The sequence below is a fragment of the Akebia trifoliata genome, chromosome 3 (genome assembly GCF_017979445.1).
Source record: "Akebia trifoliata isolate Shusen 1 chromosome 3, ASM1797944v1, whole genome shotgun sequence".
Lineage (NCBI taxonomy): Eukaryota > Viridiplantae > Streptophyta > Magnoliopsida > Ranunculales > Lardizabalaceae > Akebia > Akebia trifoliata.
Genome location: NC_141377.1, coordinates 57,816,347 through 57,835,893, shown reverse-complemented (window position 1 = coordinate 57,835,893; position 19,547 = coordinate 57,816,347). Strand labels below are relative to the sequence as shown.

The following is a 19,547-nucleotide window of genomic DNA, read 5'->3' as shown; positions in this document are numbered from 1 at the left end:
ATTAAACAAAATATGTCAAAAAATTTCTGAATTCTTCAATTAAAATTTGTCATTTTGAGATTTTAATAGTGGTTGTTCAATTTTCATTGATGATTAAATGCAAAAAACTAAAACAAATTTCAAAGAAATAAGATAACTTGAAGAAAAAAAAGAAAATTTAAACTTAATCTTCATTAATTCAACCTTTCACAAAACTCATAAGGAGATGAATAAAAAGAAGAAGAAGAGGATGAGTAATAAGTGGGTTTAGGATTTTTTTTTTGTAGGTAAAATTGTAATTTTTTTTTTATACAAAAAACACTTAAGTGGGCGCAAATGACTATTTTAGTGGGTGCAAATAGACTAACTCTTATGTTTTGTTTGGATTGAGAGAACTGAAGAGAAGAGAAGAGAAAATAAATGAGTTTATCTCAATTTCTCTTGTTTGGATTGTTAAGCGATGAGAGAAGATGGGAGAAAAAAAATGTGAGTTTTCTTTCTCTTCAAAAGTGGAGAGAAGAGGAGAGAAATCCTTTTAAAATATTTTATAATTCCAACTCTGCCTCTATATCTCTTTTAAGATATTTTAAAATTTCGAAGTTATTCCAAGTTCTCTCCTTTCAATCCAAACATGGTGGAGAGAAATTGAATTTCTCTTCTCTCCACTCCTCTCAATCCAAACGTAACCTTAAAATATGTTTGGATCGAGAGAAATGAAGAAAAGAAAATAGAAAATAAATGAATTTCTCTCCATTTCTATTGTTTAGATTATTAAGTGGGAAGCAAAGAGAAAAGAATTGGAGAGAAAAAAAGAGGAGTCTACTTTTTCTCTAAAAGTAGAGAGAAGAGGAGAGAAACCCTTTTAAAATTATTTATAATTCCAACTATGCCCCTAGATCACTTTTAAGATATTTTAAAATTTCAAAATTGTCCCAACTTCTCTCCTATTAATCCAAACACGGTGAAGAAAAATTTAAATTTCTCTTTTATTTTTTTTTCTTAATGAGTTTATCTTCTTTCAATCCAAACATAGCCTTAACGGTTTAGGAGAAATTGAGTTTTTTTTTTTTTTTTTAATTTAATAACATAAGAACTTATTAAAAGCATCAATTGAACTCCTTGGAAAAATTGGTCACTTTTTGACTTTTTCCAGATTATTCATGATTTATTTACTTTAAAAAGTAAAATATATTTGTAAAGAAGGGTGGGTAAAAATACATGAGCCTTGATTTATTACAATGTTCTTTATTCTCTCTCCTTACTCATCATCATCATTAAAATCCAAGAAGATTGACCAGAAACTCAATATTATATGTTCCTTCTCCGTCTTTTTTTGACGTGTTTTTTAAAAGGAGTCGACATGGAAAATCTTAATTATGAGATTATATGCCTTTTTTGTTTATAAAGCTTTGTATCTACATTGCATTAGCTCATAAAAATAAGTTGATCTTAATTTTAGATCTGTTTCATAATATTTTAGAATTCAAGATTTATAATATTTAAAAACATGTGTAAGCATTGAAAGAGTTATTGATTTATAATATTTAAAAACATGTCTTTCATAGAAGACTGTGGTCAAGGGGCATATAATCAATTTGAACCAACATAGTTTCTTAAATATTTACAAAAAATTTAAGGTATTTTAATTAAAAAACAATCCAGTCTTCGAGAAAAGACTAAAGTCAAGCACATTTTTGAGATGAGAGGAAAAAAAAAAATGAAGAGGTGGTTACTTACCTGATCTGCTGATCTGGAGACCTCAGATCTCTCTCTCCCTCTCTCTTCTCTGATTTTCCCATAGATGAGCCAAAACTTTTGAAAATTTTCGATTTTCAACGTGTTTCATCTCGGGATTTGAAAATACCAAAATGTTTCGTACGAAAAAATTACAATACAAACCGAGATTTTGATCCATGATTGTGCATGCAAAGAGGAGAACTAGATTGACACCCAAATCAAATACTCACCTTACAACAAATTGCTAGCTATGATCTGGACCATCCAAATTAGTGGGCCATCAATCACATATGTTCTAAGAGCCAATAAAATTCACCAAAAGCCATTTTGATCAGATGGTTAGAACATAGAAGCATTTGGCCAAACCATACTCCATTACTAAGAGATGATCAATTGATCAGCATTGGCAAAGGATAGGACAGTAGCCAAGGATTATTATACACAAAAGCTTCTGTATGTATATATGTCAGCATGTCACAACCAAGTGTGTGTGGAACATGAATTAATTGCATAAATGTGCATAAAACAAAAAAAACAAAAAAATATTTAGAACAGTTTCCACTCCCCCTTTAAGGACCCAATTAAAAGTCTTGCATCACCTAAATGACCTAATATCAACACCCCATCAAAGGCCTCACTCACCTAGCCCAAAACATGGAGTATGGGGAGAACTCAAAAGCTGATGAGATCATCTTTTGGTGCCGAGGGTGATTTCTTTGGATCTTGCCCACCATCAGATGTTGTCCCAGCTTTCTTGCCAAAGATCATCTCATCAAGATCATCCATGATGTTATCATCCTCTCCTCCTTGGACTCCACCTCGAGAGCCCGATGGTTTCCTAATCAAGGCATCTTCTTTCCCAACACGAGGGGATTCATCAGGTTCAACAGCAACGGGTATCATTGCAGGCTCTAGCTCTGTAGAGACAACAGAAGGCTTCTTCAATTCTTCATACTTAGAGAGCACTTTCAGGATCTCATCGTTCACATTCAAGGCTTCAAAGAGCAAAGCTTCATTGTCACCAGCAGACTCAATTATTCTCTGAACAGTAAACTGGGATTGGCGGCATTGTTGTACCAGCGTGGTCGTCAAGTCATCCTGCCCATAATGTTCAGAGGTGAACCCAATACAATTGATGCATTCAAGATCAATATATGCATGCATATGGATTGGCACACAAAATGTGGTGTACTTGTGTTGCATGTCAAGGGAGTAGAGAAGCAGCGGACTTCACGCTTCAGATATGCAAACCAAAAAATAGAGAAGCTGTGACAGCCATATACGTGCTTATGCATGTATTAGGTACATGTGCAACTGAACCTAGATAGAGAAGCAGCTGATACCAAGGCAAACCTTGAAACTAGAAAAACAGTAATCAAGTGGCTACTTCCGAATGTCTATATATATGGGTCCCGTTCGGCAGCCAACGTTAAGGAGCCAACACCTTTGTCCTATATGGGTTAGAAGTTTCGTAATGAGATGATTTTTTGTGAGGATGATCTCTATGGTGAGGAGATCATCCTCACAAAAAATCAGCCCAATCCGAAACTTCTAAACTCATCAAAAGTGGTTTAGAATTGTGGACCATCAATTTTTTACCATTAATTTGTAAATCACTTTTGATGGGGGTTATAAGTTTCAGATTGGGCTGATTTTTTGTGAGGATGATTTCTTCCTCACAAAAAAATCAGCCAAATCCGAAACTTTTAAGCCATATAGGACAAATTTTGGCTTCCAATGTTGGCTGTCAAACGCTACCCTCAGGATCCCTTGACTCATGGAAAAAACACATGATCCCAACCATTTAAACACAAAATCCAATGGTTGAGATTTATTCTCAGGATAAGTATCTCCAAGATATGTGTTAACAAGAAACACAAATCTCGACTGTTGGATATTGTATCTAAACGGTTGGGATCATATGTTTTCTCATGAGTCAACAGATCCCAACCCATATATATATATATATATAAAGCAAAAGAGAGAAGTAAAACATATTTAATTAAAAGGATGAGATGTTGAAGAAAAACATAAGAAAAAAGAAAAGAAGGCATCAGAAAAATGAACGAAAAAGGACCAAAAAGACAATAAGGATAACCTCAAGAACATGACCAAACTCCTCTCTTTCTAAAGGTGTAACCAATCTATGGGCTCACATTAGCAGTGATATTAGCCAGTACATGGGAAGCAAGGAACAGTCACCTTTTCAGAGAATAGCAAACCCAAAATCATAGAGAAGAGTAACAGAGAAAAAGAGGAAATAGCTTGAGCAAACCAATAACACAAGGAAAGCAGTCACAGAAAAATGTCGAGAACCATCATCATGGATCGGTCCTCCCAAAGGATGGTTCAAATTTTAAGTGGATGGTGCAGAATAGGGAAATGGCATTTAAGGTTATATATAGCAGTATCTGTCATAACACAATAATGACAGTGTTGATGCAGCTGCAGAATGCTAAAACTGATTCTATGGAGGAAGAAGTGGAAGCTCAACCAAATATTGAGAGGGTTAGAGATAGAGTGGCTGCACACCAGTACTTCTAGTGCATGATCATGAAAAATGACTCTTAAAATCTGTTTAAAAAAACTGTTAAATTGTCCATCAAAAACAGCTCGATATTGTAGAGGACAATGTTTTTTTTCCTTTCCCTTTTTCTTTTTTCTTTTTTCCGGTAAGTAATTCCCTTTTTTTTTGGAAACATTTTTGTAGCTATTAAGATTTTAGATGATTGCAAGTTATGTTTCCAGAAAAGTAAATTGACAAGCTCATCGCTTAGCTCAGATAGCTAATAATCAAATGAGACATTTTGCTTATGTGGACGAATTTGCATCATGGATAAAGTCTACCAAGAAAAATATTTTCTCTTTTGCACATATTTGTCTATCTAAAACAAACAAGAACTAGTTGATACTAAAGCCATCGGTCATGTTAACCACCTGTATAACATATTGTGTATCATGAGATAAGGGAAGATAACAAAAATGGACAGCTCTCTTGAGGAATCAAATCGAGAATCACTCAATGTAGAGGTCACACTCAGCAGGTTGATTTGTGCCAGAAGTGTAACAACTATAGGATAAATTCCTTATCCTCTGTACTAGCAGATGCGGATCATTTGATAGTGAGAAAAAGGTGGTAATTTGGAATGAATATATTATGAAAAGCTAAGGATAAGGATAAAGTTGAAGCAAAGAAGAACAAAAATCCATTGCCACATGTCTAACTTCTAGTGGTTACAAATTATCATTATTTCCTTATAATATCACTTAGTTTCCCCAATTGCGTCTACAGAAGTTGTTGTGCCTCCTAGGTCCCTTCCTCTTACTCCATCCACTGATGTCATTGCTACGACTCAAAACACAATTAAAGAAAAGTGGAGAGTCCATTAACCAATCCAAGCTTCCCTTCCAAACTCAAGTAATCCTTCTCTATTCTTTTCTCTCAATCCTTCCATGATTTTAGTCTTCTAATCACATTAAGGAAGGCTAAACATTCTTGTACTTCTCAGCTGATTACTTAACTTGTGTCCTATCAAATAACATGATAACAGAATAAGTGTAGCAAAGATCCCGATGTTGAGATGGACAATTTGAGACCCAAGAAAGATAACAAGGAAAAACAGAAAAAGAAATGAATGCATTTGTCAAAATGTAGGAATAGGCCCTGTTGCTGACAAACCAAGGAGAGATGATTGAAATGATTTGGTCTCGTGACCCATAAAAAAATGATTTGGTCTCGTGTAACAAAGACCGATGATAACACCAACAAATGAACGCATTTGTCAAAATGTAGGAATAGGCCGTGGATTGCAGTATTGGGAGTAGAAATAATAAAACTTGAATTAATGATGACATAGATTTAGATAGAATTAATGGAAGAACATGATAATTGGGATGGGTGGGACATTTTGATCTTATTATCGAATTGGATGGTGAAGATTGATCTAGCCATCTAGGCCATGATTTTTCCATAGAGAACCCATCATGTGGAGTGTCTTAGGCAGCTTTTCAGGTTTTGACCAGAGAGTTGGAGTGAAAGTTGTAGCTTCCAACGCCTATCTTGTTAACCAAGGGCCCTTCCTTGGATCATTCTCTAGGTTTAGCTGGTAGCAAAGGGACAATTTTCAGAATCTGTTTCAGAAAACTTATGCTGAGCATTATATCCATGTTACTTTTTCAATGACTGCCACAAAAAATTTCACAGCAATTATATCAGACCGAAACAAATTGTCTCACTTGATCATTAGTCAAGGTGAGGTTACAAATATATTCTTTCAGGAAAAAGCTAATGAATATCTGTATTTTGAAAGTAAATGGGATGCACATGACATTATAGAAAATACTTCAATAGAGGAGATTCAGCTCAAAGCTTCTTGCAAAGTACTAATCCAAGAAACCTAAAAGTACCCTAAAAGAAAACCTTCATTCAATAATTCCATGGACCCCACTAAAAGCTTCTGCTAGGTGCTAATAAAAGGAACCCAAAAATTATTAAAGGAGCTATAAAAAAATTTTAATTTTAGGATACTGTTGTCATGAATCCAGATCACATTCCAAAAAGGCCACGTGGCATACTTTCTTTTATGCCAACATCCCAAAGACTCGTTTAGTTAATTGGCCAAAAAAGAGTGTGTGATGTAGCACTTTTGGGTTGTGGAAACATAAAGAATTCAATGACCAGGGAGTCAAGACAACATCGTTCTAATATTTATGAAGAATACATTGCTCTTAAATCATGACAATGACCATATAATCAGACTCCAGTTATTGTTTTGAGGCCCACATTGTTTGAATATTGATAAATTGTTGACAACTAAGATATCTAGAAAGAGTTTCACATCGCATCTGACAGCTTCTTGAGCAGTTACTTAAGCAAAAAAGTGGTGTATGACCACTCCTTTTTTTGGTATACATGTAGATGGTGTTCTCAATGAAACCAATCAATTGAATGTGTAGCACCCAACATTGTCATTGACATGCCTGCCCCATTGGACCTGATCAATTTTTTGAATAGTCTTCTAGGCAATGCCAGCCATTCGGAAGGCAAGCTGCCCCTACATGCCCATCATATGTATTTTATACACTTGATAGCATAATACCTTATAATTCATTTTAGGTTCTCACCATTCATTATAGCATAAATATGCATGACGAAAAGAGCATTTAATTTGTGTAACAAATAAATTACCTGTAATATATCTTGTTGTGGAGATGAGGATAAAACCGTTGAGAGAAGTTCAATACTGTTTTGAGCCACATCAAATGCTTCTTTTGTCTGCTCAGCTGAAAATGTTTCTGTGGGAATATCATGGTGAATCTGTTCAGCAATGGCAGTGTTTGGTTCTGAATCCGATATTGAACGTGGTGGGGTAAATATTGGAGCCAAACTCTCATTGTCACGCCCAGGAAACCGAATGCCTCTGGATTTCAAACTCTAAGAAGAAGTCGAAAAGAGAGGAATTAGGTAAGCAAAAGCTCAACAGTTTTGTACTTAAGACATATACAACATCTTTTTGTCCTAAACTTTACCATGGATACAACAAATGGTTTTACAATCCACCTTTATGAAAAAAATACTCTGTTCTTTATTTAAAAATATTAAGATTTCTTAAATATTTAAAAAAAGAACATGTATTGGCCAAAATAACAGCTTTCTGATTTTTTTTTCCCTTGGGACAATTTCCAAAAGAAGTTAAAAAAAAAAAATACTTAGGATAAACCATTAAATACATCAACACCTACCAAAGAAGCACTGAATGGCTTTTGCGTTTTTGTATGTCGTGTAGTGCTAGTCAAATCTCAAGAAAAGTTTATTTTCATTTTCACAATTTAAACATGTGAAATTTGATTTTCATTTTACCAAGAAAAGTTGATTTTACTCGAAATAATTGAAGCCCCTTACATCATTAGTGTGAACACAGTACAAATGGAAAAGATTAGATTATTTATATGCATACTTGTTGTATCAACCATATTTTATGTTTTGCATCTCCCTTCTGTCCTTATATATATGTTTGTACCCTCCAGGATTTATGTCCATACCATTCACTACACATTGCACACCAATGAATTAACTTTGGATAGGCATAACTAAATATTGACTACTTATCTCAACTCCCTACTCAAGAGGAAAGAATGACAAACCTTGGACGTATGTAAGATAGTGATACCAAACAACCACTTATGGATCTCAATATTACAGTTAGCTTGTTATTTTCGATTTTTTTCATACACTGCTTTGGTATTCATGCCATGATTCTAAATTGACTCCGTAGGATGATGTTCTAAAAGGTTTTCTAATTAAGTAGCCCTCACAACTAACTGAAGCGAGAAACTATTAAAAATATATGTTAAGGTTAATTTACACCAGTAAATTTTAAGTCTTATGTATACTCTCTTTTTCTCCTTCACTTTTTAGTCTTATTTTCATAAGACTCATATTCTTCTTTATATATTAGTCGTATTTATTTTTTATTGGATATGGTATTCTTCTTGTTTGTTAAGTTTCTTTCTAATTACACATTAGGCATCTAAATTAACTCTCCTCCTCTCTCTCTTTTGTAAGATGTGTGCTCCTTTATTTTTGTTAGTTTCTATTACACATTAGGTCTCTCTATTTAAAAAAAAAATTATGACTAATGAACTGAAAGACATCTAGTACTCATCTAACCTAATTTGTTAAAAAATTGCTTTTTGCCAAAAATCTTTGAAGAATTTGCCTCCTAGAATTACTTCTAATAAGTGGATTTCTTCATTTTGAAGCTCATTGAACTCATCCCAGCCGTTATCTTCCTACCTACCTTGGTTCCACTGATCTTCAGGCGATCACCGAAGGCACCGACTTTCTCCATCAAATTATCACTCATCTTCAGAACCCTAACCCTAAATTCCCAAATTCTATGGTTTCAAAACGCTCACCACTAAGAGCTTTGTCCTATAAAAATTGATGGTCCGTAAATATATTGAAGTAACCATTTATTTTGGGTCTACTATTGTGGAATATGTTGCTCATAGGATTAGAGTTGAGTGGTTAAATGGAGGTATGCTATGCTTTTGAAAATTAAAAGGAACATGGTATAAGATGACAGTAAGATATGCTATGCTTTATAGAGATGATATTAGGTGGTCAAGGGGCATCATATTAATAACTTTAGAATAGCAGACTGGGAATGTTGAGATGGATGAGTGAAATGACTAGAAAAGATAAAATAAGAAATGAGCATATTCAAGAGATGAGAATGTTGAGGTTAGCTCTTTGTATTTATGGTGTAAGGTTCTTAAGGAGTTCTGTGGAGTCGTTTCTAAGGATTTTTGGGGAGATAGGATTGGGTTTGTTCTATTCCCACATCATACATTTGGGGTTTGTTGTTTCTTTCTTATTTTTTTGTTGGTCATCTTGAACTCCATTTCCAATTCAACTCTTTACTTATTTAAAAAAGAGAGAGAGAGAGAGAGAGAAAAAAAAAAATGCAAGAGTAGCTCCAATAGGCAAAAAGTCGACTGACATGGTTTAAACATGTTCAATGAAGACTGATTACATCCCCAATTAGAAGAAATATTCAATTGAAGGTTCTTAAAGAGTGAGAGGAAGACGACCCAAAAGAACAAGGATTGAGATAGTGAGAGCGAATATGAACAAAATTTCAATAATATAATGGCTCTAAACATAGTGAATGAAGAAATATGATTTGTTTAGCAGATCCCAAATACTTGAGATAAGGCTTTGATGATAAGTTGCTTGAATAGAAAGTGGTGAAATATGTGGCGTAATTCTATAGTAGAGTAGTGAAGTTAGGGTGAGAGAAATTTTAGTGACAATTATTTTACTTTATTGATATTCTTTTCTCTTCTATGTTTCTTTTGTTGAGTATGTACTATGATATTTTTCTTCGTGTGGCGTTGGTGCAAAAGATTTTTTTTTTCAATTGGAGATCCAACACAAGGTTGGGTTCCAACACTATTCATACCAAAATCTATCCTAGATGAGTCCATCTTCAATTCGTCTTTTTGTCATGTAAAATATCATGATGAATCTCTATATATGGGTAGAATCTTTCTTAACCTTGTTAGGGTGAAACCAAATTCAACCAAGCCAGGCTTGGGTTAGATTGAATGTACCTCCAATAGGGCTCAAGTTAAAGTATTTTAACCAAAGGTCAAATAGGGCTCGGGGAGTGAATGCTATAAACTCGATTTGGCTCTCAACATGACCCATCTGCCATGAGTTGCACTAGGTTTTGCTCAATTGGTCGGGCATATCTAGGATGATCCATAACCTAGAAACTATGATTGAATGAAGGACTTAGGTCTCACCAAGTGAATACTATGAGTAGCCAGTTAATGTGACATTGGAATTGCGCCCTACCAATTAAATGAGTCTAGATTCATTCCTAGGTATTAAATATTGTTGTTATGTTGATAAATATTATACAATATCACGCAATAAACTTTCATAATTATGAAAGATCTCTCTACTACATATTGCAATGGTGGCCAAATTGTTAACAACTCATATTGCTATATATATATATCAAATCATATCTACAATAAATCATGATACATTGATAAACTATAATGTTTATAATCATACGTTATATATATATATATATGGAATCAACTAAAATACAAAAAATAATAATTAATTAAATGAGAAGTATACCTTGTATGTTTCTTCATAAACAGGTAAATACCTAAGTTCATTAGCCGATTCGCCCCACGCTTCAATCAAAATAAGAGCCTTGTTCCGATTGTTCACGACAGTCTGAGGTTCGTCAATTAATTTCACCATTTCATCAAGAATCCTTTCGGCAGCAACCTCGGAGAACGCCTTCTCACAATTCTTCACACACGTCTCAAGCAAAACCAAAGCCAAATACTGAACCCTAGGGTGTTTAATCATGATCTGCTTCTTAATCCCCCGGATCAATTCAACACTGTTAATCTTGCCATTGTTGATCATATCGCAGATATCGAGATTCATGGCCCAATCCGGCTCATCCAACGTCTCTGATGTTGCATCTTGCACAAGCTTCTCTTCTTGATTTGATCCCTGGAAGAGTTCCTTCATCTTGAAACTCATCGAACTCATCCCAGCCGTCATCTTTCTACCCACTTCGGCTCCCCCGATCTTCAATCGTTCGCCAAAAGCGCTCACTTTTTCCATCAAATTGTCACTCATTTTCAAAACCCTAACCCTAAATCCACAAATTCTAGGGTTTCAGAACGCTTACAACCGATAACTTCCACTAATCACCTTTTAAAAACACCAAATTACACTGTTAAAAAACAATCATTAATCGAAACCTTAAAATTTCAAGCTAATGAGAAGAGACTGTGGGGGTAAAATGGGAGATTTTCGAGAATAATACCTTGAAATTGAAGTGAAGCTTGCGACGAAAACGACTCACAGAGATCTTTTGTACTCTTGTGTGCCCTTTCTTCTCCTTCGTCAGAGTATTTTTCAGTCAGATTTATGGGATTTTTTTTATTATATATTTGTCCAATTTAGAGCCGTTGATCTTATGATGACCGTTGATTGATCTTCTGGCCCTACTTGCGGTGATGTTGGATCATGGAACCTTCGAATAAAACTAAATCCTCAATCCAAGATTTCATCTGTCGTTGTACAAGTTTAGTTGGTATGTCCAGGTAGGTAGTTTATAAGGACAGGTACATTATTGCAGTTCTAAAAATCGGTCGATTCCGTTTTGACTCAGTTGAGTTGGAACGATTTTAAAACTCGATTAATCTCTGTTTTGACGAATGTGATTCGATAACTCACCAATCCCAGTTTGACTCGGTGAGCTAGTATGATATTGAGCGATTTTTCCAATTATGAAATGGACACTCTGACTCGGTCAACAACAAATTCAAATTGCTTAAGTGGTTTTTTTTTAGAATTTAAATGTTGGTGATTGATAGAAAATTAGATTTTGTGATTGTAACATATATTTTAATGGGTGGGGGGAGCAGTAGACTCATGAAACATGAAATCATATGTTGACACACAATACCGACCGTTTATATGTGAGATCCAACAGTTGGGATAAAAGATGTATCCGGAGAATATATTATAAATCTCTAAGATATATCTTAACCATTGTATTTCATAAATACACAATCCGAGATTGTGTGTGAACATATAAATTCACTTTCATGAGTCTATGGATCCCAACTTTTTTTTAATTATCAATTTATGTATTATCAGTATGAACTGACTTTGAAGGGATTGACTTTGGGGTGGCAGCATTCTGGGCGACCGGGGGCGGCGATTCCTTTGCTGACACCGCGATCTTGCCTTCATCGATGAAATCTTGCACTTTATGCCTCAAATTATTACACCGATCGGTTGTATGCCCCCTGTTCTGGTGTAATTGACAGTAGGCATTTAGGTCTCTACCCAGGAGGGACCGGCTGCGGAAGGTGACTCATCTGATTCTTCACACAAAAGTCCACTCTTAGAACCATGATCGCATGTATGGAGGGGGGGGGGGGGGTCCCTTCTAAATCATAATCATTTCGGAGAATTAAATTTAGATTACTCACTTAATTTTTCATAATCAGAGAAAAAAATAAAAATAAAAATAGAATTTTAACATAGAATATCCTTTTGGTTTGTTAAGCCTGTTTTTAATGAGTTCGAGTCCACCTATCCTTACTAAGTATCCCCATACTAAGCGTCTTTGGACTCAACTTGTGACATAAAAATAAAAAACATGATCTGATGCTTCAGGATTATGATTTTAAATCTTGTCAAACCACCACGTCTCAGTATCATCCATCAACAACATGGATAGACAAGTCAAATGTATCAGATGAGATTTAAAAACCGTGGTTCATTTGTCCCAATGTTGAACGTGACGACTCAAATGTATCGGAAAATTCATCATCTCGTTCATGGACGAGATGAGACGTCAAAATGAATTTTATAACCATTTTCAGGATTGTAAAGGACAAAAAAAATTTTACTTTGCAAAAAAAAAAATTATAAAAAAAAGTTATTTTTCACCATTGAATTTTGATTTTAAATTTTGGAGTTTGGTGGAAGTTCGGTAACTGTCCATTTTCAAAACCTTGGATAAAGCCAAAAAAATTTGGATCTGTGTTTTTTTTTTTTTTTAATGAAATTTAGAGGGCTGTGGTGCTGGATTGCTAATAAGGCTTAGACTCTTTACCAATGTTTCTCAATCTGAAAGTGAAGAGATACAATTAAATATTACATCAAGCATCAAATACTGCTAATCATTAGAACGATAATGAATCCCAGTTATTGAATGGTTAAGATCATCCATGACAATTTTCTTGGTTGCAGGTCTTCTTGGAGACAGAAGCATAAGGTTTTAAAATTTCCTTGGCCAAAACTCTTGCATTGAAGAATAAATAAATAAAACAAAACAAAACATAACCCAAAAATAACCACTAAATCCATACCTCGACTTTTAATACACGAGAAGTTTCGGTTCTGTCGTATATATGATTGCACCCTTACATAAACAAAGTCTAGCATTCAAAATGGGAACTGGATATACCTTGTTAATCAGTGGATTATGGGTTTGAGAGGATGGGCTTTGAGTGTTGACAAATCCAGACTTGAGTCAATATCTTCATCTACTTCTCCAACAATACTTCTGCAAGAGCCACAAGAGGTATAATAAAGGGGTATAAATGAAACTTTTTTTTGTTTTTTTTTGTTTTATAACACACCAAACAATGAGATTAAAAATGGTGTCTGGGTGTGGATGATCATTCTAAATTTTTTATTGACCGCACCCTTTTCCCAATTATTTTACTTCTCAAAAGAAGCTAATTCAATTTGGGTTTTTATTCCAATGAGAGTGGTCAGGAAAAATATCGAAGGTTGACTGCAGCTGTCAAATTGCGGTCACAACTGCTCCGTTCTCTCTTCTTTTTAATGTGTTTCAGAACCACTGTGATGTGTCTATATTCATATCTGGTATGTTACATATAATCCCCTGAATAGGAGTGCTATAAAGAAAGGTTGGTGTGGCAAATAAAACAACAGAACTGTTGAAAATCCAAATTGTAAAAGTGAAGAGGAAGATGACATACATGTTATCACCCCTTATGATGTACAAGCCTAATACAAGTTGCTGGACACCTTCCTGAAAAGTAAGAAAGAACAGGTGAATCCAGAATCGTGCCTTACCTCAGGACAATTTATAAATTTATACATGAGAATGATGAACTAAAATGAAAGAAGAAACCCAAAAAGACTAATCATAATGCAAATAGTAACTTGTGCATATTGGTATTGCAATTGCTTGTTACCAAGCAAAGAAGTAACTTGTACCAGACTTACAAAGTTGAGACCAAACATTCCCAAGTTCCGCATCACATCTCTTCAAATAGAAACTTCGAAAAAGGTGTCAAGGGAGAGTGAACAAGCTAACTTGGTCTTTAAAACAAGTTGACGCACTTAGGGGTAGGGGGAAGGTGTGTTCAAGCTTCATAGATCATAGATTGAACATAAGCTTATATTTTTCGACCAAAACAGAGCATATTTCTTAATAATAATAATAATAATAATTGCAAAAATGGACTCAATAAAGAGGTGGTTACCCATTATGACACCTTCCTATTAGCTTCTCTCTACCCAATTACAGTTGGTCTATAACAGGGATCGGCTTTGCGTCCATATTTGTTTGCTTTAGTTATAAATAGCAAAACTACTCAAATTCAAGAGCAACAACCTTGGTGCATGTTATTTGCAAAGGATGTAGTATCAATTTGACGAGACAAGATAAATTCAACACAAAACTAGAATTATTTTGAGAGATGTCTGGAGTCCAAGAGATTCATAATAAGTGGAATCAAGACCAAGTATGTGAAACTTTAGTATTGACACCCTGGAAGAAGAATGTCCAGTGTAAATTGTGGTCTAGAAATACCCTGGAGCAATCACTTTCATTACCTCAAAAAATATTAAGAAATAATTTCACATGTAAAAAATATTAAGAAAGAAAGAATGGAGGTTCGAGCTGACCAACCCAATACAGAAAAAAATAAAAAAAGACATCCTACACCCACAAAGGCGAGAAATAACAAACCCAACAACGAAATTAGAGAAAATGATCCCTAATTTTCATGATAAGAGTTGGCGATACTTATTTGGTACTTTGAGGTAATCTCATCAACAGTGGTTCCCACCAAGGTTTAAAATCTTGTTTCAAAGCAATGTCTCAATCAAGAAAAAACTGGAACGGTCTTGACCGAAACATTCCATGATATCATAACACTCCCAATGCACTCAATATTTTGAAGTCAATGTTTCGTTCTGATCTTAGCCAAAATCGGAATGTTCCCTTGAAACATTCCAAAAGGCACGAAACTTTTAACCATTGTTCCCACCAATGAAACATACACTATAGAGTAGGTCCATCCTATGTGGAATAGGTAAGCTTTTGACCATTGATCTATTTTTATATTTTTACTTTTATATTTGAGGAAAATCTTTGGCCCCATATATAATGGGACTCAACAAGAAGTTCAAGGGAAAAAATTTCTATCAACACTAATATTTTCTAATTTTAATATCATTCATAAATAGCAAAGGATCACTACATCATGTTAAATTATGCACAATTTAACTGAGAATACCTTCCTCATCATGAGAAACCACCGATCTCATATTATTATTTTTCTTAACATCCTAAAAATTATCCTCACCATACAATTTTCTACATCTATCTCTTAAATTTCTATCGGTTTCTCTTTCACTTAATATAATCATATGGTTTTATTTTTATTTTTATCAGTATATTATTTTTTCTTTTACTTTATTTCTTAATATTGCCGTTGTATTAATTAATGTATTCTAAAATGAAATAGCATTTAAGCCTTATATTATCACACTTACCTTCTCAAACAATGTTTTTTGGTAGGCACTGAGCTATGGGTCCATAATTATATTGTTGGAAAAGTATCATGATGATGATCATATGAATAGAATTTTCATCTATGTCATTGTTTTATAATTCTCTTTTTGACAGCATTATGCATTTGTTATTTGTCAATAACATGCAATATACCAGCCATTTGCACCACTCAATCCATTTTAATGGAAAGTTATTGTAGACCAAAAAACTTCATTTGATTTTAAGCCTATTTTGTATTGAATTCTAATTCATTACACAACTCTGCCTGTGTAGTGTTGCATTTACACTACATTGACGGTTCCAAGTCCGGAACGCCGTCTCTTAACATGAATCTTGATCCCTCATATCATTCAGCAGAATATATCAAATCGAGGAAAAGGATTCCTATAATGGTTTGATTATGATGTTTTATTACACATGTACAATGCACATGCCTTTTCCCTAGGCAAGGCTTTACACAGAAAGCTTGTTCAAGGTATTTATCAAGAAAATGAAGCTACAACAAAGGAAGCAAACAAACCTTAGTGGAATAAACCCGTTCATGAGATTCATCGAGAATGATATTTGTTGCCTGATCAAAACCTTTTAGTACACCCTGCAAGTAAAAATGGACTCTTTCAGCATGGAAGCTTACTACTATATTGAGCCCAAATAATGAAACTTACCACTATATTGCGGCCATCATTTGTTATAATTGATATTTGTTCTGCAAATAAAGGGAAAGAAAATCACTACCTAATGCTTCATCGAAAGTCCATTACCAACATATATATATTAGAAATGCAGTCAAGCAATCAGCAAGTATTAGTGAGAGTTTGCATACGATCAACAAGAGATTCGAGTCCAGGCCCACTTGACATTGTGAAACTTTGAAGACCAAGAACGTGGTGAACCCTTTGACAGGATGGTTGTCACACCTTGACAAAGTCCGCTGCAGAAGAAATCAGACGAACCCAAAATTACATATTCCTTTAGACTTGTTTTACATTATTATATTCAACAAGAACTCTAGATAAGAAATCCGTGCAGCAGAACTTAATCAACATTATGTTTATTGCTTTCAAGTTTCCATACATCTTGGGTTTTCCCTAAGTATACCCTCCATTCCATTGTTGGCAGATTAAGGCCTTTGAGCATGGAAAGAGGATCTTGTGGACATTAACATCTTGTGCTGTTTTTCTGGGATCTGGAAGGAAAGGAATAATAGAATCTTCGAAGGGAAGGAAGGTTCTCTTCAAGAAATGACCATCAATATTGTAGGATATTGCTTCTTCATTTTTGTATGTAAGAATTTTGATGAGTTCAAAGGGGTACATATTTTGAGGATTTCTGTTTAAATGGGGTCTTATGTGTTTGGATCCTTGTTAGAAAAACGTTCATTTTGTACAAGGTAGGTCTTCTCAAACTCCTTTTCTTCAATGAATTTATACTTATATATATTTATAAAAAAAACAAGTATAACGGGTTCTAAATGAATGGAATAATAGAATATGACAATCACCAAATCTTAGGCATCAGCATTGCAATAATTTAACCGTCAAAAACATTAAAATCATTATCATTGAAGCCTCATACCAAATATTTGGGGTCAGCTGAAGAAATATTATTATTATGAAAACAAAGAATCCCATAAAATGCCAAAACTTCAAAACAACCAGAACCATGCCAAAGTTCAAGAATTAAACATAGGACTCTGCTTTCATGACACCACAACTCAAAAATGTCTCGTCGCACACTCTTTCTAGCCCATTGCCTCCACAACTGTTTGGCCCAACCTCTAGTGGGCCACAAATAAAAATCAGCAGGATTGGTGACCGGCATAAAACCTAATCCTTTTAAATGGGCATAAACAACAACGTAAAATGCTCAAAACCAATGGCTACAAAATTATCAATCATATTATTCTCAGCACGACATAGCATTTTGGGTTGTTCTTCGCCAGCATTGACATTAAAAATTAACAGTATATAATTCTAGCAAAAAAGAAAAGTAAACAGGCTGTAAAGGAGCTAAGTTTTACTCAGCTTAGCTCATGCTCGAAAACCAGAGCTCTTGCTCAGGCTTGGATTGGATTCGTGACAAGTAGTCCAAGGTACCAATCTCAGGAACAATTCAGTGGCTTAGTTGGAAAAACAACTTTCTAGGATTCTCCGAAAAACCAAAGAGCAATTCGTAAAACCCAGAGCTCAATTAGAGATACATACTTTGATCAAAGATATGGTTCAAGATAGAGTTGAACGGCGAAATAGAATTCAGTGATTCATGTTTCCAAGCCCGACAAGGTGTATGTGATCATGGTGATGATTTCAATTTGTTCTTATTGTTAAACCTAGAACAAATGAAATATCGAGAAAATTTATATTTCTTTATTGAATTTTTTGTAAAATTTCAACCTTGTTTCCAATAAAAATTTCATCTGTAGAAAATTTAACATTAGAAATGTGTAATATCTGGTCTATAAGCATATCATACATGAAAACCTAATGAAATTGAAAAACTCGAGAAAGATTAAGAGAAATTAGTTTAAAAAAACCTCAATTTCTAGGGTTAATCTGCTCAAACGTTTATCTATGGGGAACTTTGGAGGTGCTTGCTTATCAAATGGAGAGAGAGAGAGAGAGAGAGAGAGAGAGAGAGAGAGAGAGCTCACCTGTGTAGGCAACAGAGATGGTGAAGACGACTGGTGTGGGAAGACAGGGGTTTAGGGTTTCTAATTGGAAATTTGGACTTTGGAAGGATAAAAGTTAAATACAAGGACGGTGATTTAGAGATGAACCCTCACTTTTTGGTAAATATTTGAGATAGTACTGAATTTTCAAACTAATGACATCCCCCTTGACTTCGGTTTACTCTGCAATTCTAATCGAAAATGACATAAATACCCTCTTCTTCAACACCTAGCATAGCCCCAGACTTTCATCCTCGGTTTTCGACCTTAGGTTTCTCTCTTTCGACCTCCAAACATCAATAAGATGTAAAACGAGATGGAATTACCTTTGATTTTCTTTTATTTATTTATTTATTTATTTATTTATTATTATTATAGAAAAGTAACAATTTTAATAAATTAAATTTTTATTATTCATATAAAATGTAATTTATGAGTGAGCATCAAGATAGGATTATAATTATTTGAATATATGCACACCTATATTAATAAATAATTTACTTAGTCAAAAAAATATATATTAATAGATAATTTTAAATTGTCTTAAAGAATGTGTGTTTTCCTAATTGGTATTAGTAGAAATGCAAGCGAGATGATATATGAAGTTCTCAAGCCATGCTTGTAATTGGGATTATAATCAGCCATCATTTAATGTATCTAAACAATATCAATTAACTTCCTCTTAATTTATTGGCTATTTTAGTCGTTATTACAATTTTTTTTTTTTGGGAATATGTGCAATTTTTTATTTTTTATTTTTCTTAAATATTAGAAATATAATATTATCCTATACCATCCCATTAGTTTGTACTAGAAGGTGGCATGTGCAAAGGCACATGTGTCAGAAGGGCTTATTTGTAATTTAAACTATTGATTAAAGAGTTTTTGAAGTTTAGATAATAAAAAAATGATATTTTTGTAAGTTTGGAATGTGATTATGCCATTGTCAACTAAAATAACATCAATTATATCAAATTAAAATATAAAAGTTAGGGTGTTTATGATCACTCAAATTTTGGTGTCAAACAAACTTCTACTTTCCCTTCTCTCATTATAATAAACTAAAAGGTGTCGTGTAAATGCACATGTATGCTTATTTATAATTCAAATTATCATTATATAGTAAAGAGGATATTTTTGTAATTTTAAAAACTAACAAACGTGACTAGAGATCCATAGGAATGCCATTTTTTTTATTTTTGACCACAATAACTCTGATTATATTAATCTTAAAGGGCTAATTAAACTTCGACTCGTATAATTAGGCA

At 34.0% G+C, this 19,547-nt stretch overlaps 2 protein-coding genes across 4 annotated transcripts; both read right to left on the bottom strand.

Annotated features, from left to right (window-relative positions):
- Nucleotides 1-2,119: 2,119 nt before the first annotated feature.
- On the bottom strand, nucleotides 2,120-11,481 carry LOC147408324 (TOM1-like protein 1). 3 transcript variants are annotated; one of them, XM_086437279.1, is made up of 4 exons: nucleotides 11,085-11,481; nucleotides 10,376-10,910; nucleotides 6,905-7,150; nucleotides 2,120-2,814 (listed from the first exon to the last, which is right to left on the bottom strand). In XM_086437279.1, exons 2-4 carry the CDS (start codon nucleotides 10,892-10,894, stop codon nucleotides 2,389-2,391), a joined length of 1,191 nt encoding a protein of 396 aa, XP_086293405.1. In that variant the 5' UTR covers nucleotides 10,895-10,910; nucleotides 11,085-11,481; the 3' UTR covers nucleotides 2,120-2,388. The 3 variants fall into 3 exon arrangements, with proteins under 3 accessions (XP_086293405.1, XP_086293403.1, XP_086293404.1); XM_086437277.1 differs by having other exon boundaries at nucleotides 10,376-10,969; nucleotides 11,085-11,462; XM_086437278.1 differs by lacking the exon at nucleotides 11,085-11,481 and having other exon boundaries at nucleotides 10,376-11,076.
- Nucleotides 11,482-13,117: 1,636 nt separating this feature from the next.
- LSM8 (Small nuclear ribonucleoprotein family protein) lies at nucleotides 13,118-18,405 on the bottom strand. The gene is made up of 6 exons (XM_086437281.1): nucleotides 18,262-18,405; nucleotides 16,435-16,542; nucleotides 16,277-16,317; nucleotides 16,132-16,206; nucleotides 13,786-13,838; nucleotides 13,118-13,343 (listed from the first exon to the last, which is right to left on the bottom strand). Exons 2-6 carry the CDS (start codon nucleotides 16,469-16,471, stop codon nucleotides 13,253-13,255), a joined length of 297 nt encoding a protein of 98 aa, XP_086293407.1. The 5' UTR covers nucleotides 16,472-16,542; nucleotides 18,262-18,405; the 3' UTR covers nucleotides 13,118-13,252.
- Nucleotides 18,406-19,547: the final 1,142 nt, after the last annotated feature.